Consider the following 25596-nt stretch of genomic DNA (forward strand, 5'->3'; position numbering starts at 1 on the left):
AGGTTCTCTCTCTCTCTCTCTCTCTCTCTCTCTCTCTCTCTATATATATATATATATATATATATATTGTTGTAACCAATCCTAGTATATATATATATATAGAGAGAGAGCACAACTAAGTGCAGTACAGCCATCTTCTCAGAAAAAACTCTTCACTAGCTCAAGAGGTCAAGACACGAAAGCTTTAGCAACTAATCCACACCTAATGACCCTCCTAAGTGGTACTCAGAATATCACTCAAGAAATCACTCAAGATATCCCTCAGGTAATTAATGAACAAAAGAAGAAAAGACACACTAACCTGGGAACTTCCTCTCTGCCCAGAACGTTGGAGGCTATACACCACACCCCCTCAACAGTATTTATAGGAACTCAAACACTGAGATCCTGCTCTGTTCCAGTAACAAGAAGCCGAAAGCACCAGCCTGAAGATGACGAGTGAGACCTCGTCGAAACGTCGCCTAGACACCCCAACTCTTACACGGGAAGAGACCCGAAGACACCAAAACCTGCATTCCTGTACCCGTGAAAATCTACGAAAACAAATATATATATATATATATATATTGTTGTAACCAATCCTAGTATCTTATGGTGAAGGGCAGGTGGGGGGGGATGAGGATGTGAGGATATCAGTGCTTCCTTTTATCCATTTTTCCCCAACATGTGGTGATGATTTCTAGTTTTTCTCCAAACAGTTCAAAATATCTAACAAGAATTCAGAATTCAGGTTGCAACAAAGGAGATTCCGACGACACATATGGAAAAGCTTTCTGCTAGTAAGAGCTGTTTGACAGTGGAGGTGGTGAACTCTCCTTCCTTGGAGGTTTTCAAGGAGAGTTTGGATGGCCAAATATCAAGGATGCTTTAGCTGAGATTCCTGCATTGCTGGTGATTGGACTAGATGACCCTCAGGGTCCCTTCCAGCTGTACAGTTCTATGTGAACTTCTAGGTTCCCCATCCTCCTGGCCCTAACTCAAAGACCACAAGCGCTTCAGCCTCTCTCCACAGTGAACATGCTCCAGCCACAAACATGCTTCGGACTCTTTACAATTCTTTCTTGACCTCATAAAATCTTCTTTGAGAAGTGACCAGAATGACAAAGAGGATTCTAAGTGTTTCTGCAGCAGTCTCTCTCTCTCTCTCTCTCTCTCTCTCTCTCTCTCTCTCTCTCTCTCTCTCTCTGTGTGTGTGTGTGTGTAGAGTGCTAGGGCTGTTAGCTATATATTTTAAAGCTTGTTTACTTGCTAAAATAAAAAAAATCCTTCCAGTAGCACCTTAAAGACCAACTAAGTTAGTTCTTGGTATGAGCTTTCGTGTGCATGCACACTTCTTCAGATGCACACGAAAGCTCATAACAAGAACTAACTTAGTTGGTCTTTAAGGTGCTACTGGAAGGAATTTTTTTATTTTGACTATGACAGACCAACACGGCTACCTAGCTGTACTTGCTAAAAGTTAGTGATGATCCATTACTGTTGCTTGAGCTGCCTGAAGATGCTTCCCTGGTGGCTTTTGAGGGCGAAGATTCTTGGATGAATCAAGATGCAATGAGGCCACCCAAGGAGGAGAAACCTCTGAGCTTTATTGCAATATAAAAGAGGGAGGCTTGAAGTAATATAACTACTTCTAACATGGTGTGATATTTTCCTGTTTCTTTCCCAATAAACATTCATTGGTGGGATGCAAAGTTTGGGTTCCACCAAATGCTCTTTTCAGAGTTGAAGCATTTATCAGGTTTTTCTTCCATGTGGATTTTCTGATGAAAAATCACACTTGAGCTAAACCTGAAGTGACTTTCACATTTGAAACATGAATACATTATTACAGGAGTGCGACTATCATCAATAAGTTTTTGCAAGTTACATCTCATTGGTTTATGTCGCTTTATTTTCTTTAAATGTACCATATTTTCTCATGTATAAGATCCTCCCATGTAGTAGTAGTAGTAGTAGTAGTAATAATAATAATAATAATAATAATAATAATAATAATAATAATAATAATAATAGTTTTATTATTTATACCCCACCCATCTGGCTGGGTTTCCCCAGCCACTCTGGGCGCCTTACAACACTTAAAAAATGGCAAAACATCAAACATTAAAAACTTCCGTAAACAAGATTACCATCAGATGTCTTCTAAAAGTCAGATAGTTGTTTATTTCCTTGACATCTGGTGGGAGGGAGTTCAACAGGGAGGGTGCCACTACTGAGAAGGCCCACTGCCTGGTTCCCTGTAACCTCATTTCTTGCAGTGCGGGAAATGCCAGAAGGCCCTTGGAGCTGGACCTCAGTTTCTGGGCTGAACAGTGGGTGGAGGAGACACTCCTTCAGGTATAAAACAACCCCTATTTTTCAGAACTCAAAAAGATCACCAAAAGTTGTTGAGGTTCTTGCATGGCTATGCAGCACTGCCGCCACCACCCAACAAGGGAAGCTCAATGCTGGTGCTCTTACTGCTTCCCACATCCCTGCCTTCGTATTAACATTGGCTTCAACCCAGCTCATTGTTTTATGTTGTTGTTGTTTAGTCGTTTAGTCGTGTCCGACTCTTCGTGACCCCATGGACCAGAGCACACTAGGCACTCCTGTCTTCCACTGCCTCCCGCAGTTTGGTCAGACTCATGTTTGTAGCTTCGAGAACACTGTCCAACCATGTCATCCTCTGTCGTCCCTTTCTCCTTGTGCCCTCAGTCTTTCCCAACATCAGGGTCTTTTCCAGGGAGTCTTCTCTTCTCATGAGGTGGCCAAAGTATTGGCGCCTCAGCTTCACGATCTGTCCTTCCAGTGAGCACTCAGGGCTGATTTCCTTAAGAATGGATAGGTTTGATCTTCTTGCAGTCCATGGGACTCTCAAGAGTCTCCTCCAGCACCATAACTCAAAAGCATCAATTCTTCGGCGATCAGCCTTCTTTATGGTCCAGCTCTCACTTCCATACATCACTACTGGGAAAACCACGGCTTTAACTATACGGACCTTTGTTGACAAGGTGATGTCTCTGCTTTTTAAGATGCTGTCTAGGTTTGTCATTGCTTTTCTCCCAAGAAGCAGGCGCCTTTTAATTTCGTGACTGCTGTCACCATCTGCAGCAATCGTGGAGCCCAGGAAAGAAAAATCTCTCACTGCCTCCATTTCTTCCCCTTCTATTTGCCAGGAGCATTGTCTTATACATGGCAAAATTTGGTAATGATTTGTAACATTCTGCAAACTGCTTTATTTCATCCAAATGTTATACAGTGGAACCTTGTTGTAGTGGTTCAAGGGGTTGCTCGTGCGTAAGCCAGTGCCCACACATGACTGGGTTGCCTAAGTGAACCTTTTCTGTCCGGACAGCCACTCACCCATGGCTGTCTCAATCGCTGGCAGAATCCATCAGTGGGCGTTTCTTAAACTTCTTCCAGCATAGAAGTTCTTTCACGCCCAGTCGCCTCCTACTTTCCCTGCGCGGAAGCCTTCTGCGCAAGGAAGGCGTAGGCAGCAGAGGTCCCTTCCTCCCCCCCCACTGGTCCCAGGCAAGGAGTCATGTGACTCCCTCTCAGATTCCCCCATCTGCCCCCCTTCTCCACTGGAGCTGAGCTGATTCCCTTCCCCAGAATATGGGCTTCCTCTCCCAATCCCAGGACGCTCTTTGGGATCCCTCTGGAGCTCTCTCTCTCCCTCCGGCACTGATGGCAGTTCCCTGACAGTTGTGTTATGGCAGGGATCAATTTTGGAGGCCCCACCACAACCTGAAAACGACGTGACCCAAAGCGTCACGTCTGCGCATGTGTGAACAGCGCAAACCCGGAAGTAACTCATTCCGGTACTTCCGGATTTGCACCGGTCGCAAACCAAGGGTGATGTAAGCCGCAGGCAATGTTACCCAAGGCTCCACTGTAATATCATTAAACTTTGTACATCAAGTGACACATTTCAGTGACAAAGTTGAACCTGTGTCTGACACTGGTTATGCTTTAATTCCTGTGTATCATTGAACATTTACATTTTTAAAAAATGTAGTATAAACACTGACAACTGGGAAGTACTGGCCTGCGACCTCTCTAGTTGGAGAACAGCCTTTACCAAAGGTGTCATGGGCTTTGAAGACACTCAAACTCAGGACGCAAGGGAGAAATGTGATAAGAGGAAGGCATGCTTGGCAAATCCTCACTGTGATCAACTCCCACCCGGAAATTGGCCTCCACAGTCACCTACGGACTCATTGTTAAAACTGTGTTTATGGATGACAATCTTACTTGGCTATGAGTAATTGCCAAAGAAGAAGAAGATCATTGAACAAATTTGAACCTGGAGTGAAGGACCCAGTTAGTGGTGGTGCATTTGCCAGGATTTGGCCTGTTACGTGCTAGCATGAATTGGACCCCCAATGTAACCATGATGACATTATATTTTGTACAGGAAGACTAAACTATTGTAACAGTGATCTAGGCAGAGGAGTGTTGGAGTGAGGAATTGGATGTCTGAAACATGTGTGGCCTTGTCTCATAGTCATCAGTCATATCAATAGGAGTGTTCGTGAATTTTTCAGGAACAGTGTGGAAACATATGGAAAGTCACGCTCCATATTTGCACTCTGGAAAAGGGAGTTTGGAAACCAGCACAAACAACCACATAGAGGAGGGAGAAAGGTTGTTTTCTGCTGCTCCAGAGAAGCGGACACGGAGCAATGGATCCAAACTACAAGAAAGAAGATTCCACCTAAACATTAGGAAGAACTTCCTGACAGTAAGAGCTGTTCGACAGTGGAATTTGCTGCCAAGGAGTGTGGTGGAGTCTCCTTCTTTGGAGGTCTTTAAGCAGAGGCTTGACAACCATATGTCAGGAGTGCTCTGATGGTGTTTCCTGCTTGGCAGGGGGTTGGACTCGATGGTCCTTGTGGTCTCTTCCAACTCTATGATTCTATGATTCTAGCCTTTGGTTGTGGTTTTTATTTTGATTATGTATATTGAGGTTTCATATTCTGATTTTATTCTGTGAACTGCCCTGAGACTTGAAAGTATAGGATGGTATATAAATTCAATAAATAATACTAATACTAATACTAATACTAATACTAATACTAATACTAATACTAATTCAATAAATAATAATAATACTAATAACTTTTTGTGAAACAACTTGTTAACTTTCATTACGCGTGTGTCAGGGGTTCAGGAGCAGAGGCAAGGGCAAGGGAGGAAACAGAGAGCGAGGGGGAGGAGGCAGAAGAAAAGATGAGTGATGACGACGACCCGAGATCTCCGAGTCTTTCCAGTGAATCAGAAGATTCACAGAAAGGAGCACCAGTGGTCAGGGCAAGGGGGGAGCCTAGGGGGACACCCCAGGAAGATAGAGCCAGAGGGGACTCCGAGGAGAGCAGTTGGAAATCGGGACCAGCGTCACAGCCAGAGAGCAGGGAAGAGGAAGAGCGCCAGAGATCAAGCGCTGGCAGCTCGCAACAGGGGGGAGGGCACGAGTCAGGAGTGGCCACACCTCCATCGGGGAGCGAAGAAACAGTCAGATGGAAAGTGGAAGGTTGGACGCGCGCGCCAAGTTCAAATGCACAGGAAAGTGACGCAGTAGGCAGCCAGGAAAGGGAGCCAGGTCCTAAAGCCCGGCGCAAGGAGACAGGGAGTTCCGGGGGGTCGGCGTCAGAAGAATCCCGGAAGGAAGAGACCCCGGGGGGCAGAGGGACCCAGAGGAGAGCAGTCAGGCGGAAAAGGTGGAGCAGGGCTAGGATATTAAGTTGGTGCACAAGGGGCGGAGACTCAGACGGAGCTTCGCCGATCTAGCCATTAGACGTAGAGTTGCACGCAGCAGCTTGGGAATGGAAACTGTAACTCAATAAAGACTTTTACTTAATGACCACTGGCTAGCGTGATCCTCTGTGAGCTAGGATCTTGAAGCAGCTCTGACAGTAAGCTCCGTCTCCTAATTGTGGGCATCTACAGCCTCGAGGAGAGGAGAGAAGCAGGTGCCTACTAGCTAGCTCACGAACGGCAGACAACATGACGGCTGAGCAGCAGATAGAGGAACTCAGAAAAGCAGTGTCACAACTGAATGCCGAGGCTCTCGCATCCAGGAAGAGAGAGGAGGAGGCAGCTGCCGCCTGCAGGGATCTCCAGGTCAGGTTGGACATGCTTACGAAGCACGGGCAACTGACACCCAAACAGGAGGGAATTGGGTTGGCGAGACGAACAGGCGGTCTGGTCTCTCACTTCGATGGGAACCTGCAGCAGTACCCCAACTTTAGAGCAGATGTAATGTGCGCACTGGAACTGCTGAAAAAAGACTTTAGAGATGAGCAAGAGAAAGTGGGGTTCATCATGTCCCATTTGCATGGGGAGGCTAAAGCATGGCTGCGCAATTTGTGGAGGGATAAGGATCCGGCGCTCCAAGATGCGGATGCCTTTATTAAAGCGATGGATGGGTGTTTCTTATCAAGCATTGACGTGGACCTTGCTCGGCAGCAGATACATGGACTGAAACAAGGAAGGGCCAGCGTAAGGCAGTATCATGCCCGCTTTTTCGCTTTGGTCAGTGCTCTGGAATGGGACAGGGATTCGGCTCCTGTAAGAGACCTGTTTTGGGAGGGATTGCACGGCTCGGTTAAAGATGAAATTGCGAGGGGGGAGAGACCCCGGACCACGCAGGAGATCGTTCAGAGGGCGCTAGCCGTGGGGGTGCGGCTGGAAGAACGTCCGTGGAGCAGGGACGAAGGGCGTGGAGGGCGCGAACCAGCCAGGGGCTCCTCCTTCCTTCCCAGAGAAGCAGCGCGTGCGCAATCCACGCCTCCACAAGGAGGAGGGGTGGAACCTATGGAGGTTGGAAGTGCAAGGGCTCAATCAGCAGCCAGAGCCCTAGCACCGACAACAGTGAAAGCGAAGCCTCCTAGAGGGAACAGGAAGTGTTACATCTGCGAGGATCCAGGGCATATGGCGAAAGAGTGTCCCCGGAGGCTCCACAAGCACACTGCAGCCTCAGCAATGGTGACTGCAGCAACGCAACAAGGAGGACCACAGCAGGGAAACGACGATGTCTGGCTGGAGGAAGAGGCAATGGGGCCCAGCCAGACGTGTCAGTGAAGAAGTCCCCGGAGATTTCACAGCCCATGGACCCCCTCCCACCCAAACCAGTAGTGAGGCTCACCGCATCGCTCCAGCTGCCCAATGGAATCACCATGGACGTGCCGCTCACCATTGACTCGGGAAGCAATGCGGACTTTATAGGGCAGGACTTTGTAGACAGGCACGCTATACAGTTGCTGCCGGCCACGCTGCCCCTGCAGGTGGTCACGGTGGATGGCAGGGAGCTGCTAGGGGGGCAAGTGGTGAAGCAGACGCCACCAATGGTGATGCGACTTGGGAATCACAGGGAAATCATCAGCTTCAACGTCACCCAACTATCGGACACGCCCATTGTATTGGGCATGAGCTGGCTGGACAAGCACAGCCCAACGCTGGCTTGGTACCAGAGGCAGCTGACCTTCGGCTCTTCCTTTTGTGCTGAACACTGCATCGTCCCCCGGCAGGAAGGAGAGGAAGAGGAGTCACAGCTGCTGCTAGGCACGCTGCAAGCGATTCCCCACAAGTACGCAGAATTTTTGGAGGTTTTCTGCGAGAAGGAGGCAGACAGGCTACCCCCCCACAGACCATATGACTGCAAAATTGACCTGCTGCCGGGGGCGGCGCTGCCTAAAGGGAAGCTGTATTCCATGTCTGAGGACGAACTGCAGGAACTCAAAGAGTTCATAGATCATAATTTGGAGCGCGGTTTCATCCGGGAGTCCAAGGCAGCGGGGGGCAGTCCGGTATTCTTTGTTAAGAAGCGGGACACGCCCCAAAAAAGACTTGTGGTGGACTATCGCATCTTAAACAGTGTGACCAAGCCATCGGACTTCCCCATGCCCCGAATCGACGACCTCCTCGCAAAGGTACGGAAGGGCAGCGTGTTCACCAAGTTAGACCTGCGAGGGGCGTACAACCTCATTCGCATGCGGGAAGGGGATGAGTGGAAGACGGCCATGTTCACGCCTCTGGGCACCTACGAATATAGAGTTATGCCTTTTGGATTGCAAAATGGCTCCCACGTTTTTCAAGCGTTCATGCATCACGTGTTGGCGGGGCTCCTCTACAAGACGTGCGTCTGTTTCTTAGATGACATCCTGATCTTTTCGGAATCGCGGCAGGAGCATGACAGACACGTCAAAGAAGTGCTAAGCAGGCTACGGCAGCATAGGCTCTACGCCAAGCTGGAGAAGTGCCAATTCGACGTGACGGAGGTGGATTTTCTGGGCTACAAGTTGTCTGACAAGGGGCTCGCCATGGACAGCGCCAAGGTTCGAGCGGTGTTGGACTGGAAGAGCCCACGCAACCGGAAGGAGGTCCAACGGTTTGTCGGCTTCGCGAACTTCTATCGCAAGTTTATCAAAGGCTTCGCTATGCAGACAGCGGCCATCACGGACACGCTTAGCTCCAAGAAAAAGAAGTTCATCTGGACAGAGCAGGCGGAGAAGTCCTTTCAGGCACTCAAGCGTCTCTTTGCGTCGGAAGAGCAGCTGCTGCATGTCGACCCCAGCAGGCCGATGAGGGTGGAGACAGACGCCTCGGACAGAGCCGTGGGAGCAGTCCTGCTGCAGAAAGACCCGCAGGGGGTTTGGCGGCTGGGAGCGTTTTACTCCAGGAAGCTCAGCAAGTCCGAACAGAACTACACCATCTGGGACAGGGAGTTGCTGGCCATTCATGCAGCATTCAAAGCATGGAGGCACTTCCTGATCGGCGCCAAGCACACGGTGCAGGTCTGCACGGACCACAAGAATCTGGAGCACTGGCGCACGGCACAGTTCCTGAACCAAAGGCAGATACGTTGGGCTGAGTTCTTTGCGAACTTTAACTTCCGAATAGAGTATGTCCCGGGGGACACCAACATCATGGCGGACGCTCTCTCTCGTAAGCCACAGTATCTGGAGGACGCCAAGCCAGCGGCCGCCATGCACATCTTCGCACCAACAGTGTGGGCGTGCGCTGCGGCAACAGTGGACCTGGAGGCGGTGCGGCGAGCGTTGCAGGATGACTCCTTCGCGCAAGCGAAGATGGCAGAGGTGCACAGGGGCACGGCAGCGACCGACGAGTTCCAGCTGCGAGATGGATTGCTCATCCGTAAAGGGGCCATCTACGTGCCGGGAGACGAACTTCGCGCCAAGGTACTGCAGCAGCTGCACGACGCACCCACTGCCGGACACTTTGGCATGGAGAAGACGGTGGAATTAGTCGCCAGGGACTTCTGGTGGCCCAGAATGAGAGGGGAGGTCGCCGACTACGTGGCGAGGTGTGACACCTGCCAGAGGGCCAAACCGGTGCACAAACCGCCGGCCGGACTGTTGGAACCGCTGCAAACTCCGGTCGAACCATGGGAGAGAGTGGCCCTGGACTTTGTCACGGATCTGCCCAGCTCGAGGGGCAAGACGGCCGTGCTGGTGGTGGTGGACTTGTTCTCCAAGATGGCACATTTCATTCCGTGTGCCAAGGTGGCCACGGCGGAGCAAACCGCCAAACTGTTCATAGACCACGTGTTCAAGGTTCACGGTCTGCCACGGTCTATTCTGTCCGACCGGGGGCGACAGTTCATCTCGAATTTCTGGCAGAAGCTGATGGGCTTCCTGAACGTCAAGATCAACCTGGCGTCGGCGAGACACCCGCAGACCAACGGGCAGGCGGAGCGGGTCAATGCCATCATGCAGCAGTACCTGAGATGTTATGCGAATCAACAGCCTGCGACGTGGGTGGATTACCTGCCGCTCGCCGAGTTTGCCTACAACAACACGAAGCACGTGTCCACGGGGGTCACGCCATTCTTCGCTAACAACGGGAGGCACCCCAGAACCTTCCCGGGACTGGAAAGGATAGGGGAGGGGGAGCCGCAGACAGCAGATGCGTTCGCGTCGGAGTTGCAGGAGGTCCACGATCAGCTGCGGCGACACCTGGAGCTGGCCAAACATGCATACAAGGTGCAAGCGGACAAACACAGAAGGGTTGGCGAAGGGATCCATGTGGGAGACTGGGTCTGGTTAGCAGCCCACGCAGTGCCGGCCAGGTCGTTGGCCAAGAAGAAGCTGGGGCATAAGCAACTGGGGCCCTACCAAGTCGAAGAGCAGGTCAACCCGGTGGCTTTCAGGCTGGCGCTTCCGGAGGGTTCCAGAATGCATCCGGTGTTCCACAGATCGGTGCTCACTCCCTACAAGGCACCGCACAGGTTTCAGGAACCCGGAACGGCACCGAGTCCGCTCAGAGAAGAAACCGGGCACGCGGGAGTGGCACAGAAGGAACGCATCAACGAAGTCACGGAGATTTTGGACTCCAGATGGGGGGAAGAAGGGGTAGAATACCTTCTCGCCAAGGAGGGCACCCCGGCCAGTGCGAACAGCTGGGTGCCGGGCTACGCCTTGGACGAACCTCTGCTCAAAGACGAGTTTCATGCCCTCTTCCCACATAGACCAATGCCAGCAGACTTTTTCGACGACTGGCTTTTCACGCCAACGCTTTCTGCCAGCACGTTCCGGGGGTTCGACTCGGACGAGGACCCGATACGAGACGCCCGTTCCCCGGAGGGGTCACCCTCGGGATCTGCCTCAGAACCCTCGTATTGGTGGGACGATAGACCAGAGGAGCAGTGGCGCAGGCAGTGGCTGGGAGGTCCAGGACGAGCAACGCCGCCAGGAGGAAGTGAGGGAGAGACGGACATGGACGTTTTCGGGGACGACCCTGGTTTCGAGCACGGCGGCACAGAGATGGAAGCGGAGGTGACTGTCGTCGACGAGAGCAGGGAGGCAGAACCGGGAGACTTCAGATGGAGGCCCGCCACGGGAAGCGAACTGTATCCGACGTTCGTCCCTCTGACACAGCAGCACCCAGTTCCCGCACCGGAAGGAGGGGAGGGGGGAACGGGGGGCTTCGAGGGGGGTGGATGTCAGGGGTTCAGGAGCAGAGGCAAGGGCAAGGGAGGAAACAGAGAGCGAGGGGGAGGAGGCAGAAGAAAAGATGAGTGATGACGACGACCCGAGATCTCCGAGTCTTTCCAGTGAATCAGAAGATTCACAGAAAGGAGCACCAGTGGTCAGGGCAAGGGGGGAGCCTAGGGGGACACCCCAGGAAGATAGAGCCAGAGGGGACTCCGAGGAGAGCAGTTGGAAATCGGGACCAGCGTCACAGCCAGAGAGCAGGGAAGAGGAAGAGCGCCAGAGATCAAGCGCTGGCAGCTCGCAACAGGGGGGAGGGCACGAGTCAGGAGTGGCCACACCTCCATCGGGGAGCGAAGAAACGGTCAGACGGAAAGTGGAAGGTTGGGCGCGCGCGCCAAGTTCAAATGCACAGGAAAGTGACGCAGTAGGCAGCCAGGAAAGGGAGCCAGGTCCTAAAGCCCGGCGCAAGGAGACAGGGAGTTCCGGGGGGTCGGCGTCAGAAGAATCCCGGAAGGAAGAGACCCCGGGGGGCAGAGGGACCCAGAGGAGAGCAGTCAGGCGGAAAAGGTGGAGCAGGGCTAGGATATTAAGTTGGTGCACAAGGGGCGGAGACTCAGACGGAGCTTCGCCGATCTAGCCATTAGACGTAGAGTTGCACGCAGCAGCTTGGGAATGGAAACTGTAACTCAATAAAGACTTTTACTTAATGACCGCTGGCTAGCGTGATCCTCTGTGAGCTAGGATCTTGAAGCAGCTCTGACAGCGTGAGTGAATGCACCTCTGTTCTCCAGCACATGGTTTCTCTGTTTATTATTTTTCAATACCGCCTTTTATCCAAGGCACCCAAGGAAGTTTATACAGTGGTACCTCGGCTTACATACGCTTCGGGTTACATACGCTTCAGGTTACAGACTCCGCTAACCCAGAAATAGTGCTTCAGGTTAAGAACTTTGCTTCAGGATGAGAACAGAAATCGTGCTCCGGCAGCGCGGCAGCAGCAGGAGGCCCCATTAGCTAAAGTGGTGCTTCAGGTTAAGAACAGTTTCAGGTTAAGAACGGACCTCTGGAACGAATTAAGTACTTAACCTGAGGTACCACTGTAATCTTAAAATATTAACACCCATAGTACTAAAACTCAGAGGGTCTCAATTAACACCCTCCCACCAAATTTGAGGTGATAACATGGGATCATGGAGAGGTTACATGACACCAAAGAGGTCTGTGCCTTTACTGAATTTATTTTAGCACTCCCAATCAATTTTCACAATGAAAAAGAAAAATTATACTTTAAAAAATGGCCCAGCCATCAGTATAGGCTATAAAGTAGCCTAACAAATCCAAGCATCAGACTGGTATAGAAATGAAATGAATTAGAAAATAAAACTGTGCAAAATGAGTCTGGGTGACCCCAGATGAAAACTGCATAAAGACTAGTGTTGTTGAACAGATACATACTGGGATCAGTTACAGATAGGTAGCCGTGTTGGTCTGCCATAGTCAAAATAAAAAAATTCCTTCCAGTAGCACCTTAAAGACCAACTAAGTTAGTTCTTGGTATGAGCTTTCGTGTGCATGCACACTTCTTCAGATACACTTCTTTTTCTGCATGCACACTTCTTCTGTGTATCTGAAGAAGTGTGCATGCACACGAAAGCTCATACCAAGAACTAACTTAGTTGGTCTTTAAGGTGCTACTGGAAGGAATTTTTTTATTTTGATACTGGGATCAGGCAGTGGTACAACAGCATATGTCAAACATTATGCCCAAAAGAACATTATGAATTCTTTTTCATCATTCAGGATTTAGGTGAAAGGAAAAAAACCATTTCTGTATGTGGGGTTCCTGACTTTTGTGCTGGACATTAATTGTTATAATGTAAAAGTATGTTAAAAATCAGATGCCTTCTTTAGTTTTCGTTGCTCCTTTGTATTCAGATCAGGCCTCAGTACAATAATGTAGCACTTGGGAAAGAAGATGCAGCCCAGAAGCCCAGCACTGGAGGCCAAGATGGAGAAGACCTGAACAGCTACCATGTATTTCCCCTTGGTGCTCAGGTAGGTGGGCACAAAGGACACCCAAACACTGCAGAAGACCAGCATGCTGAAGGTGATCAGCTTGGCTTCATTGAAGGCCCCAGGCAGCTTCCTGGCTAGGAAAGCCACTGTGAAGCAGATGGCAGCCAGGAATCCCATGTAGCAGAGGGAACTATAGAACAGGGCAATGGATCCTTCATTGCATTGCAAGACAATCTCTCCAGCGTGGGAGTGCAGGTCAGACTCTGGGAACGGTGGGGAAAGTCCCAACCATAAGGTGCAGATAGCAACTTGGACAGTGGAACAAGAAATGACAATGGAGTTGGCCAAACTCTTTCCCAGCCATCTCCTCACCCTGTTCCCTGGCTTAGTGGCTAGGAAGGCCAGCACTACAGTGATGGTTTTAGCCAACACAGAAGAGACGGCAACTGAGAAGATGATGCTGAAGACTGTTTGTCGGAGAAAGCAGGTCATTTTCCTTGGCTGGCCTATGAAGAGGAAGGAGGACAGAAAGGAAAGCAGGAGGGAGACAAGGAGGATGTAGGAGATGTCCCTGTTGTTGGCTTTGACTATGGGAGTGTCAAAGTATTTGATGAAGATTCCTAGCACTATCACTGTGGTTAAGGACAATAGGAGGGCAAAGGAAGTTAGGAGGATCCCTAAATATTCTGCATAAGCGAGGAAGATGGTTATCTTGGGTACACATTTATACTGGGCCTTGTTTGGATGGTGATCTTCTAGACACTTGGTGCAATGCTCTGCATCTGCAAAGAAGAAGAGTAATGTTTAATAGAGCTTTTCATTGGGTTCAGCCAAGGCCCTGAGCCATATCCACCCTATTTGACGGGATTATGTTGGCATTCAGGTTGTGTTGAGACAGTCACATATCAATGTGGGTCAGGTTGGGTGGCCCAGAGTAATCAGGCTGTTTCTGTGGAGAAAGCCACTTTGCAAAGCAACGTTGGTCCAATCTATGACTCCTCTCAACAGCTGTTGAACATATGCATCAATTGTATGGTGTATAGGGGCTCATTCCAATTGGCGTCCCTGCAGAAAAGTCGCATATGAAGGGGAACCCTACAAAACAGACCCTGCTGCTTTTGGTTGGGTAGGACAGAAGGAGGCAAACTGTCTACTTCCTTGCCTCCAACCATCCGTATACTGTTTTTAATTAGAATGGGGGGCTTTTATTCTATAAAGTTCTCCCGGTATGCCCCACAGAGAGCCTCAAGGTCCATAAATAGCAACATCCTAGAGGTCCCGGGCCCTAAGGAAGTCAGATTAGCCTCAACCAGAGCCATGGCCTTTTCAACACTGGCTCCGGCCTGGTGGAACGCTCTGCCTCATGAGACCAGGGCCCTGCAGGATCTGATTTCTTTCCGCAGGGCCTGTAAGACAGAGTTGTTCCGCCTGGCCTTTGGCTTGGAGCCAATTTGATTCCCTCCCCCTCTTTCTTTTTTCTTTCTCTTCCTGTGATGAGGCTGCATTTTAATATTTTAATGTTTCAATATTTTAATTGTTGTATTCTAATCTTGTTTTTAAGTTGTATTCATTCAACTTGTTTTTATTATTGCTTGTTAGCCACCCTGAGCCCGGCCTTGGCAGGGGAGGGTGGGATATAAATAAAAATTATTATTAAATATTAACTAATCTGTGAACTAATTCAAGATTGGATCTAAGGTGGGTGTGGGTGGGTTCATCAGGTTGGCCTCTAGCTTATCAGACCAATGGGGGGGCCTGTTTTGAGGCCATGGGGTGTATCAGGGAACTATGCTGAGGCCTAATAATCTACCGTAGTTCCATAACAGATTTCTGTAAAACATGCACATCTGGATTCAGAATTTATACCAAAGAGCCTGAAAAGGCAAGTGGCTGTGAGATGACAACATGTAGTAAGGCTGAGGAGCAGGGGTGGCTGGCAGGCATTTAGTGATTTAGGTATTTCTATCAGACTTTTCAAAGAAGCTTAATTCACACACACACACAAATGTGTGAGAGAAATACAGTGAGACCTTAGTCCTTGAACTTAATCCATTTCAGAAATCCACCCGACTCCTGAAATGTTTGAAAACCAAGGCATGGCTTCTGATTGGCACAGGCGCCCCAGAAACAATAGCCGACAACCGCATTTGGCTTCTGAAAAACGTTCAAAAACCGGAACACTTACTTCCGGGTTTTTGGCGTTTGGGAGCCAATTTGTTCGTCAACTAAGCCGTTCGAGAACCAAGGTTCCACTGTACAAGTATATAGAGGCACCACCTTCTCAAGAGGATTGAGGGGACATCCTAAACATTGGGGGGTGGCCCCCTCAAAAAAAGATTGGGCCCCCACAGTGTTTCAGCTCCCCGGAGCCTTGAAAGTATATATCAAAACAATAGCATGAACACAATTAAAAATACAAAATTTCAATGAAATATATGAAACTTAGGAAACAGGAAGCCCAACACTGAAGCTCCCAGTCAAAAGTGACTTCATGGGTCATCCATTTCACCTCCTGCCTAAATCAAGAATTCTACTGCACTTGAAGCATACTAGCCCATCCTACCTTGAAATGCTTTTAGAAGATGCCTGACTGGATTCTTCCCCAAGGGCTTCCCTTTCTGCTGGTGTCACCCACCTTCCTGAGTGGAGATCGTCCCTTTTGCACAAGGAATGCAGTCATAGCAGCAGATTGGCTTTCCTTCCTGAATCACTTTGACAAATCCAGGTGCACAACTTCCCACACACCGGGAAGTAGGAAGTGTCTAAGAATAAAGACAAGGCGGGTCAATGAAAACGTGTTCAGGGTAATGTAACAATGTAAATAAGACGTAGGGTTGGGAAGGGCCTAACTGGACCTTTAGCCCCAGGTTCAACTTGAGCCTTGCATTTTTAAAGTATAGTAAGTTTAATGCGAATTTTGCAATTAAATCGAACCCTGCAAGGCTGAAACAACCACCACGTTGCTTGAGACACAATATGTTGCACGGTAACATAAAACTGGGTCTTCTCTGTTGCACACCCCAGCTGTAAGAATAGATCAGGGGTCAGCAAAATTTTTCAGCAGGGGGCCGGTCCACTGTCCCTCAGACCTTGTGGGGGGCCGGACTATTTTTTTTTGGGGGGGAGAACAAATTCCTATGCCCCACAAATAACCCAGAGATGCATTTTAAATGAAAGGACACATTCTAGTCATGTAAAAACACCAGGCAGGCCCCACAAATAACCCAGAGATGCAATTTAAATGAAAGGACACATTCTACTCATGTAAAAAACACGCTGATTCCTGGACTGTCTGTGGGCTGGATTTAGAAGGCGATTGGGCCGGATCCAGCCCCTGGGCCTTAGTTTACCTACCCATGGAATAGATGTTTCTGTCAGTTTGCATTTCTTAGTACAGAAAGTATTGATCTGATGTGTAGATATCTTTCCTATTCTAATTAATTCAAGAGGGTTCTGGGTGAAAGAAACAAGCAGAAGGTTCGTGGTGTTTGGGTTATTCCTTCAGAGAAGCTGAGTACAGCTGGCTTAAACTGGTTCTGTTATCTCTTTCAGTCAAGGTAATGCTGACTATAAAAGTAGGGACAGAAGGAGCCCAGGTTTCACTTTCTCTTTCCATCTCTTTTTCTTCTGGTGTGGTGTTCTGTATACAGTGGTACCTCGGGTTAAGAACTTAATTCGTTCCAGAGGTCCGTTCTTAACCTGAATCTGTTCTTAACCTAAGATAGCACTTTAGCTAGTGGGGCCTCCCGCTGCCTCCTTGCTGCCGCTGCCGAACAATTTCTGTTCTCATTCTGAAGCAAAGTTCTTAACCCAAGGTACTATTTCTGGGTTAGCGGAGTCTGTAACGTGAAGCGTCTGTAACGTGAAGCGTCTGTAACCCGAGGTACCACTGTATCGTACACATAAAAGCTTAAGGAACATACAATGAAAAGAAATATATGATTGCCCTCCCCCCACACCTGATTGAACCACTTTGGCCACACAATGGCCTCCTGGTCGATGGAGCACTTCAGGTCTGGCGATCCCTGTCTGTCAATACTCCCAAACTTCACTCTGAGTACGGACCTATTGGGGAACACCACCCAGTTCACTATGTCCAGGTCAGCTACCAGCTCCCCGTTCTCGTCCAAATACACTAAATCCATGGAAGCATTGTAGAACTGGGAATTTCCTAGGAAAGGATGGAGCTAGAATGGTAGAGAAAAGAGCAGCATTTAGAACATGGGAAATGACACGGACAATCCATTTCTGCCCATTTCATGCTTGGAGCAGCTCTGATTTGGGGCTGGTTGCAGACTCAAGTAGCTCAGTCAATTATGGTTCTCTCGGTTTCTCATTTTTTCCAATCTTGAATTCCGTTCTCCATGTACTTCATCCAGCTTCACCAGCATTTTAGTGCCCATTTCTTCTAATGGACACGTCTTTGTACATGGGTTTGGCTAATATATACACACTACGATATATATTTTCATTTTTTATGCACACCTGCCCCAATATAAGCGTTTTTCTAAGCACTGGTTGGAGAACTGCGTCAAACAAAAACTAATAAAAGTGGGAATTTCAAAGGATGGCTGTGCTTCCCTTCTTGAATTGTTTCTGAAAGTATGGATTAGGTAGATTCCCCCCTATTAAATCAAACTGAAACAAGTTTCTAATATGGACTCACAGCACACACTCTCCCTCAAAGTTGTGTGCTTGGTGGAGGGTGTGAGGTGCCAGAACATAGCCAGGTGGGTATTGCCTGGTATGGAGAAGGAAGGAAGGCTTAGAGAGAGCCTGAGGAATGTTATCTCCCCTGCCCAAAAGAACTATTGGTGTTTCACAACTTTGACCTGTTGCAGGACCTTAGCCAGACCTTAGCAGAGCATATGCAGAGTTTCAGAAAGCAATCAGTTGCAGGCAGGATGGATGAAGCAGGAACAAAATGCTGCTACTAGTAACTTGGTTACTTAGAGGTGTTTATTATTTACAGCAGACTCTGCAAGTTACCATATACAGGAACTGATACGGATCTTAACTAGCTCTCTCTTAACAAACTCCAAATGACTCTCAGAACTCAGAACACCATACTGACCAACAAACTATCCAATCAGTAAGGTCATAAGTCATCATGCCTGTGTGAGACCTCAACCAATGGTAAAGCTGTATCCAGGGTCCCATATCTCTAGGCAGAATAACTCCTCTCTGCTCAGTCATCTTTGGCTTTTGGCCAACTCTTAATTGACTCTGTGTGAAGCTGCACAGAATGGCACGTAGTCAAAAATCCCAACAAGCACTCCAGGTAAAGGAGTGGTTGGGACTTGTTACCAGAAGGGTTGTGTCCTCTGAGGCCAGTGTAACGGAGCAAAAATTGGAACAGAAACTGGGTTTGCAATTTTTCACTTTACCACTCCACATTCTCTAGTGATGAGGAGCTCTCTATGTCCTAAACCAGGGATTCACAAACTTTTTCAGACTGTCTATGATGGAAAAGAAAATACCATACCTGCCATGGCTGTAGCCTTTGAGCTTCCAGTCTCTCCCTCACCCTTTGCTTAGATCTAGATGAATATGCAGCATTTAAGGCATGTGCCATGGTTTGGACAGCATTGTAGATTCTGTGGCAGTCCAGAGAAAGGCTTCTTTGCAGATCATCTTGGGGCAGCAGCACTTCCGGTTTCTCTCTCTCTCTGCATCTTGTCCAACCTTTCACTGACAATGCATCCTTTAAATAGGAACAACGAAAAGCTTTGTCCCAAAACTGCTTGATAGCAATGAAAAAGGGCTCAAAGTCATCATATTTGGTCCTTTCATTTGTCTCAATAAAGAAGGAAAAAATACCACGGATTTGTTGGGAAGATAAGCCACTGTACATCAACTCCAAGGAGACGTCCCACATAGCTGTTGTGATCCAGATTTTCCCAACGAGGGATTTCATCTTAAGAGCATTTTGTACAATTATTATTCCATCTAAGAAATAAGTCATCTCTGCATAGTAAACAAATACATGGACTTGTCTCCACTTGAGGAATGGAAACAAATCCGTCCGTATTGTATTTGTATTCAGTCCTTGGATGGTTAGTGAGATGACAACACAAACATCACTTCGGGTGAGCACAGGTGTCAAGGTCTTCATGAACCTCTCTCCATCGTCCGTGTCTGGAGCAATGAGACCAATCAATGTCCATCTGAAGTGATGGAGCAGCTTGACAATCCCTGGGTACAGGGCTTCTTCTTTGGGGACCATCCGGTAGAAAAAAGGATACTGCTTCTTATCATTTAGAACATTAGAGACAAAAGCATAACTGACCTGGGAAGGAATGGAAGATTTGTGACTCATTTGAGTTCAAATCAAGGCCCAAATATTTCCAACCCCTGCACTGGAATAATATTAGAAACATAGAATTGTGGAATTGGATGGGACCTTGAGGGTCATCTAGTCCAACCCCTGCAATGAAGGAATCTCAACTAATGCATCCTCGACAGATGGCCAGCCAACCTCTGCTAAAAAAAACCTCCAAAGAAAGAGAGCCCACTGTCTTCCAAGGGAGTCCATTCTACTGTCAAACAGCTCCTACTTTCAGAAAGTTATTCCTAATGTTCAGTTGGAATCTCCCTCATTGGTTTGGGTTCTACCACCTGGAGCAGCAGAAAGCAAGCTTGCTCCATCTTCTATATCCTTTAGATATTGGAAGATGGCTATCATATTGAAATAATCATACACAAACATCATATCGAAATGTCTAAAAGAGCTTGCGCATGTAATCCCAGAGCCTCTGTCTATAATCTTTGAGAATTCTTGGAGAACAGGTGAGGTCCATGCAAACTGGAGGTGGGCAAATGTTGTCCCCATCTTCAAAAAGGAGGTAACTACCAACCAGTAGGCATGACATCGATACCAGGGAAGGTCCTGAAACAGATAATTCAACAATCTGTCTGTGAGCATTTAAAAAAGGATGCTGTGATTACTGAGGTAACTGTTAGGGTGAATTTGTAACTGGTTTACTATCCAAACCCAAAGAGTGCCCATTTATAGTTCTTCATCAACCTGGAAAAAAGTAACAAGCAGGGTGCTGCAGGGTTCTGTCCTGGGCCTGTTGTTGTTCAATATCTTTATAAATGACTTGGATGAAGGAACTGATGGAGTGCTCATCCAATCTGTAGATAGGAGAACTAGGCCCAAACTAACAAAATGAATTTCAATAGCAACAAATGTAAGGCTCTGCACTTAAGGAAGAAGAATCAGCTGCACAAATATAAGATGGGGGACACCTGACTTTAAATATAATAAATATAAGATGGGGGACACCTGACTTTAAATATAATAAATATAAGATGGGGGACACCTGACTTGCTAGTAGTACATGTGGAAAGGATCTGGGGTAGCTTGTGATCTTAGTAGACCACAAGCTTAACACATAACAACAGTAGGATGCATTTTTAATGTATTTTTAACTGTTTTTATTTTGTATTTTTCTTTTTCTTTTTCTATTTTTATTGTAATATGTTAAAAAATCTCAATAAATATCTTATTAAAAAAAAAACACAGTAGGATGCAGCAGCAAAAAAGCTCATGCTATTCTCGGCTGCATCAACAGAAGTATAGTGTCCAGATCAAGGAAAGTAATAGTACCACTCTATTCTGCCTTGGTCAAACCACACCTGGAATACTGTGTCCAATTCTGGGCACCACAAATTAAGAAGGATGTTGACAAGCTGGAACATGGGCAGAGGAGGGTGGCCAATATGACCAACGGTCTGGAAACCAAGAGTTATGAGAAATGGTTGAAGGAGCTGCATATGTTAAGTCTGGAAAAGAAGAGACTGAGAGGAGATATGATAGCCATCTTCAAATATCTCAAGGGCTGTCACATGGATAATGGAATGAGCTTGGCTCTTTACTTAATGTCCGTCCCCCAACCAAACACTAAAGCTGGTATAAATGGAATAATAATGTCTGATGGCATTTTGATGAGGATAATGCCATGTGGATGTTGAAAAACATGTATGAGGAACATCAAGTCCATCATAAAATGTTGTATGGAAGCATCCATAGTCTTGTTTTGAAACTATGCGAAAATATATATGAGTAGAGATGACTATGTGAGAGAAGAAAGATATATTTCTGTCCTCCAAGAGCAGTGAAATCTATTTCAATTCACCAACAATTCTCTGTTTTAAAAAGTATCTCTTTCCAGCATCACTTTGAATATACAAATGCCCCACCTGTCTCCATTCCTACCTGTGGAATTTTATATGTGCTCAGCAAGCTTGAAATCCAGATGGAGTTTTGAGAGCCAGCCCCTTCCAAAACAGTGAATACATTAGTGTGTCTACCACAGTTGTAGTTTGGAATATTTGCCTGCCCAGGAGACAGCAGGTCCAGCAAGGCATCATAGGTCACCCTTCCATCAAAAAAGTTCTCATGGATGCTATAGCCCAGGGTGATGTTGGGTAAGAGCTTGGGATTCCGATTGATCTCTTGGATGGAAAACACAAAGGACGAGAGCTGCCAGTATTTTGTGGTTCCTTTCCTACAAAAATGTACATATCAGATCATCCTTGAGCATTCAGTGAACATATCAGATTTAACTCTGGCTGTTTTACAAGCTTTTACAGATAGGAGGAGTTTGGATTTGATATCACGCCTTTCACTCCCTTTAAGGAGTCTCAAAGCGGCTAACATTCTCCTTTCCCTTCCTCCCCCACAACAAACACTCTGTGAGGTCAGTGGGGCTGAGAGACTTCAGAGAGATGTGACTAGCCCGAGGTCACCCAGCAGTTGCATGTGAAGGAGCGGAGACGCGAACCCAGTTCACCAGATTACGAGTCTACCACTCCTAACCACTACACTACACTGGCTCCCTCTTGATGATTCACCCTCTTGCCAACATTTTATTTTCTTAACTTTCCATTTCCCTGACCATTGTCTCCTCCATTTGTTCTCATTATATGGGACGCATGCAATGGAGTCTAGTGTACTCTATAGTGCAGATCAAGCGAAGTCATAGCAACTGCACGCTCATGCTCACACATGAGCTTACTTGCCCCTCCCCCAATATTTTATTCAAGTTGGCACCCCTGCTTACAATGTGAAAAATGAATAACTGCAACGTAACAAAACGACGAAGAAAAACAAAAAAAAATTGCAACCATACGGAACCATTTCTGCATAAATCGCAATATCTAAAATCAAGATGTAAAAAACCCCAACAGCAACATCCCCTGCTCCCACGACAACCCTGCCAAACAACACTGCAGCCCAAGTCTGTTCAGCATCCTCAGCTTTTGTAGCTGGTATCAGTCAGCACCCAACCACCTGGCCAGGTGCGAAGAAGAAGAAGAAGAAGAAGAAGAAGAAGAAGAAGAAGAAGAAGAAGAAGAAGAAGAGTTTGGATTTGATATCCCGCCTTTCACTCCCCCTTCAGGAGTCTCAAAGCGGCTAACATTCTCCTTTCCCTTCCTCCCCCACAACAAACACTCTGTGAGGTGAGTGGGGCTGAGAGACTTCAGAGAAGTGTGACTGGCCCAAGGTCACCCAGCAGCTGCATGTGGAGGAGCGGAGACGCGAACCCAGTTACCCAGATTACGTGACTACCGCTCTTAATCACTACACCACACTGGATAGGAAGGAAGGAAGGGAGCAAACAGGAAGCAAAGCACCCATAATTCCATGGCTTACCAAAGAAAGCTGGTAGAGGGAGTGCTGTTGAAGCTATGAGCTCGAAATAAAGTATTTGTGGCAGAGATGACCCCGCTGATGAACTGGTCTCCTGGCCTGTAATAATTAGCTGAGTCTATTCCATCCCTTTTCAAAGTAAGAGGGCACCTTGTATTTTGTATCACGCAGCCTGCGTAAGGCAGTAGCAGCAGCAGAACCAGGGCCATGCTGGGTCTTCCTGGAAGTGCTGCCTCCTTTATGGCAGCTCTCCTACGATGAATTAGAAGAATCGTTGGAAGAAGCCAAAGCTTTTGTTGCAGTGATTATGGCGGTTCAGTAGCTTTCTTGATGGAGCCCAGCCAAGGAATCACAAAGGGCAGAGTTATTATGTCCTCCATCTCAGCCCAGGCTTTCGGTGGCACAGGAGATGTTTGTGTGGCTCAGATGCAAGACATCACCTCGTATTGTTCTAATTTCCAACGTGTCTTTTAGCAGACTCGAAGTTGATCTGGACAAATCTCTTGGGCTTTAGTGCAAAGTATCAGCAGCCCTCTCCCCATGAATCACTATTATTTTGATAATTATAAAGGGAAGAAGTATCACTTCTGTGACACTCTGAACTCCTTATGCAGCTCCACCTGCAGGTGTGGCGCTGGAGGAAAAACATGTTTGTAAAAAAGGTTGACATCTGGCTCCAAATTCTGACATGATCATGCCCAACTTTGGTGAAATAAGACATTCATAGGAGTCAACGTTCAATGTTTCCTTTTAGGATTTACCTGAACTATCATGGGCAACTGCATGACATCTGGCAGAGGCCTGTTGCCTACTTATGTTGGTATATTACTTCTTTTAAAGCAACTCTCTCCCCCTCCCCCAAGGAAAAAGGATCAAGAGAGGAGGTTTGATATAGAAAAACAGGATTTCCTTTTCCTCACTTAGAGCAAAGCTTCCTGGTTTAGCACAATGGGCTTGGGGAATTTCCATACAGCTGTTTATTGTGCCTTCAGCACGGCATATACTTTTGTGTCTTCACAATGTGAAGTAACGGTTAGAGTGCTGGAATAGGGCCTGGGAGGCTAGGGTTCAAATCCTCTCTCAGCAAGGAAGCTCCCTCTTGTGTTTCTGCCTCCCTACGGCTTGTATGACTTGTTTGTTGCAGCAGCCCAGGCTACAAGATCTCCACCAAATGCAGTGTTTGGGTGTCTTTTCTGCCCACCTACCAGAGCACCAAGGTTAAATACATGGTAGCCGTGCAGGTCTTCTCTATGTTGGCCTCCAGTGCTGGGCTTCTGGGCTGCATCTTCCTTCCCAAGTGCCACATTATTATACTGAGACCTGATCTGAATAAAAGGGAGCACTTGACAACAAAAACTAAAGATAGCACCTGACTCTGAAAATATTATTTTACAGCTGGACGGCAGGGTTGCAGTAATGGAACTGCAATACTTCTAATTTAAATGTAGCTTCACACATAGTAAATCACACCTGATGAAATTTATTTAAATTATTTATTTCATAAAATTCACATTCCGCTTCATTGTAGAAAAAATAATAATCTCAGAGCAATTTCCATAAGGGTAAAGCAATAAAATTACCATTTTATTTATTTTATTTTATTTATTTACAAAAAGGTAAAACCACAATAGAGTAAACCAGGCATAGGCAAACTCGGCCCTCCAGATGTTTTGGGACTACAATTCCCATCAACCCTGACCACTGGTCCTGTTAGCTAGGGATCATGGGAGTTGTACTTTTGTCCTTTTGGTGTACCAACCTCCCCGCTACACCAAGGATTCCCTGCCCGAGCTGCTTCAGGTCGTGGAAGATGTGCTTCTGGAGACACCTAGTTTGGTTGCCCTAGGGGATTTTAACATCCATGCCGAAACAACCTTACAAGGGGTCGCTCGGGACTTCGTGGAAAGCACCAAGGGGCTGTCCCTGAATAAGTTTGGCCCAACTCATAGCCGCGGACATGCCTTAGACCTGGTGTTCACCTCTAGTGATGTGGGTGATCTGACACTAAGTAAAAGTGAAACAAAAGAAGTGCTATGGTCAGATCACCTCCTGGTGCAACTGGACTTCTCCGCGACCCTTCCCGTCTGCAGGGAGGGGGGACCAATTTGGATGGTCTGCCCCCGCCACTTAATGGGTCCAAATGGTTTCCAGAGAGTGGTAGGGGATGCTTTATCCCATGTTGATAGCCTTTCAGCTGATTCCCTGGTGACCCATTGGAATACAGAGTTAACCAGGGCTATTGACTGTCTGACTCCGAAGCGCCCTCTCTTATTGCATGGAGCCCAGACAGCCCCATGGTTTCTCCTGGAGCTGAGGGCGATGAAACAATCGCTGAGATGGCTAGAGCGCCGGTGGCGGAAAGCTCACTCTGAATCGGACCAGACATGGGTTAGAGCTCAACATCGAGCCTACCAAGTGGCGACGGCGAAAAGGACTTTCTTTGCCACCTCTATTGCATCTGCAGAAAACAGCAGCAGGAGACTCTTTAAGGTGGTTCGCAATCTATCGGAACCACCTTTGTCATTGGGGCCTAGTAGGGACCCCACAATCTCCTGCAATGCTTTTGCAAAGTTTTTTGCAGATAAAGTCGCTCAGATTCAGAAGGAGGTAGACTCCACCGTGGGAGCAGGGCCGGGGCGGGAGAGTGCTGGAGTCCTGTCTAGTCATGGGATCAATTTCAATCTGTTACTTCCGAGGATGTGGACAGGCTGCTTGGACGAGTGAAACCAACCACCTGTCTTCTTGATCCTTGTCCTTCCTGGCTGATAAAAGCAAGCCGGGAAGGGCTGGGTGATGGGTTCTGTGGGGTGGTAAATGCTTCACTCTGTGAGGCAGCCTTCCCAGGTCCCCTGAAAGAGGCAGTCATTAAACTGCTTCTTAAAAATACACCCTTAGACCTGGCCAATATGGCCAACTATCTCCCAGTCTCAAATCTTCCATTCTTGGGCAAGGTGATTGAGCGGGTGGTTGCTGAACAACTCC

The 25596-nt window shown here is 47.6% G+C and overlaps 1 protein-coding gene across 1 annotated transcript in view; it reads right to left on the bottom strand.

The window, feature by feature from the left end:
- Positions 1–22823, bottom strand: part of LOC308578849 (vomeronasal type-2 receptor 26-like) — a gene marked incomplete at both ends in the record, with an annotated part of 112972 nt that extends 90149 nt beyond the window's left edge. Inside the window, 5 exons of the mRNA XM_081179428.1 lie at positions 15592–15718; positions 16916–17143; positions 18442–19245; positions 21178–21469; positions 22618–22823. Coding sequence (XP_081035554.1) covers positions 15592–15718; positions 16916–17143; positions 18442–19245; positions 21178–21469; positions 22618–22823 — 1657 coding nt within the window. The remainder of the gene's footprint in view (positions 1–15591; positions 15719–16915; positions 17144–18441; positions 19246–21177; positions 21470–22617) is intronic.
- Between the last annotated feature and the right edge of the window lie 2773 nt (positions 22824–25596).

The sequence above is a fragment of the Podarcis bocagei genome (assembly GCF_964188305.1).
Source record: "Podarcis bocagei genome assembly, chromosome: 2".
NCBI classification, from domain to species: Eukaryota; Metazoa; Chordata; class Lepidosauria; order Squamata; family Lacertidae; genus Podarcis; species Podarcis bocagei.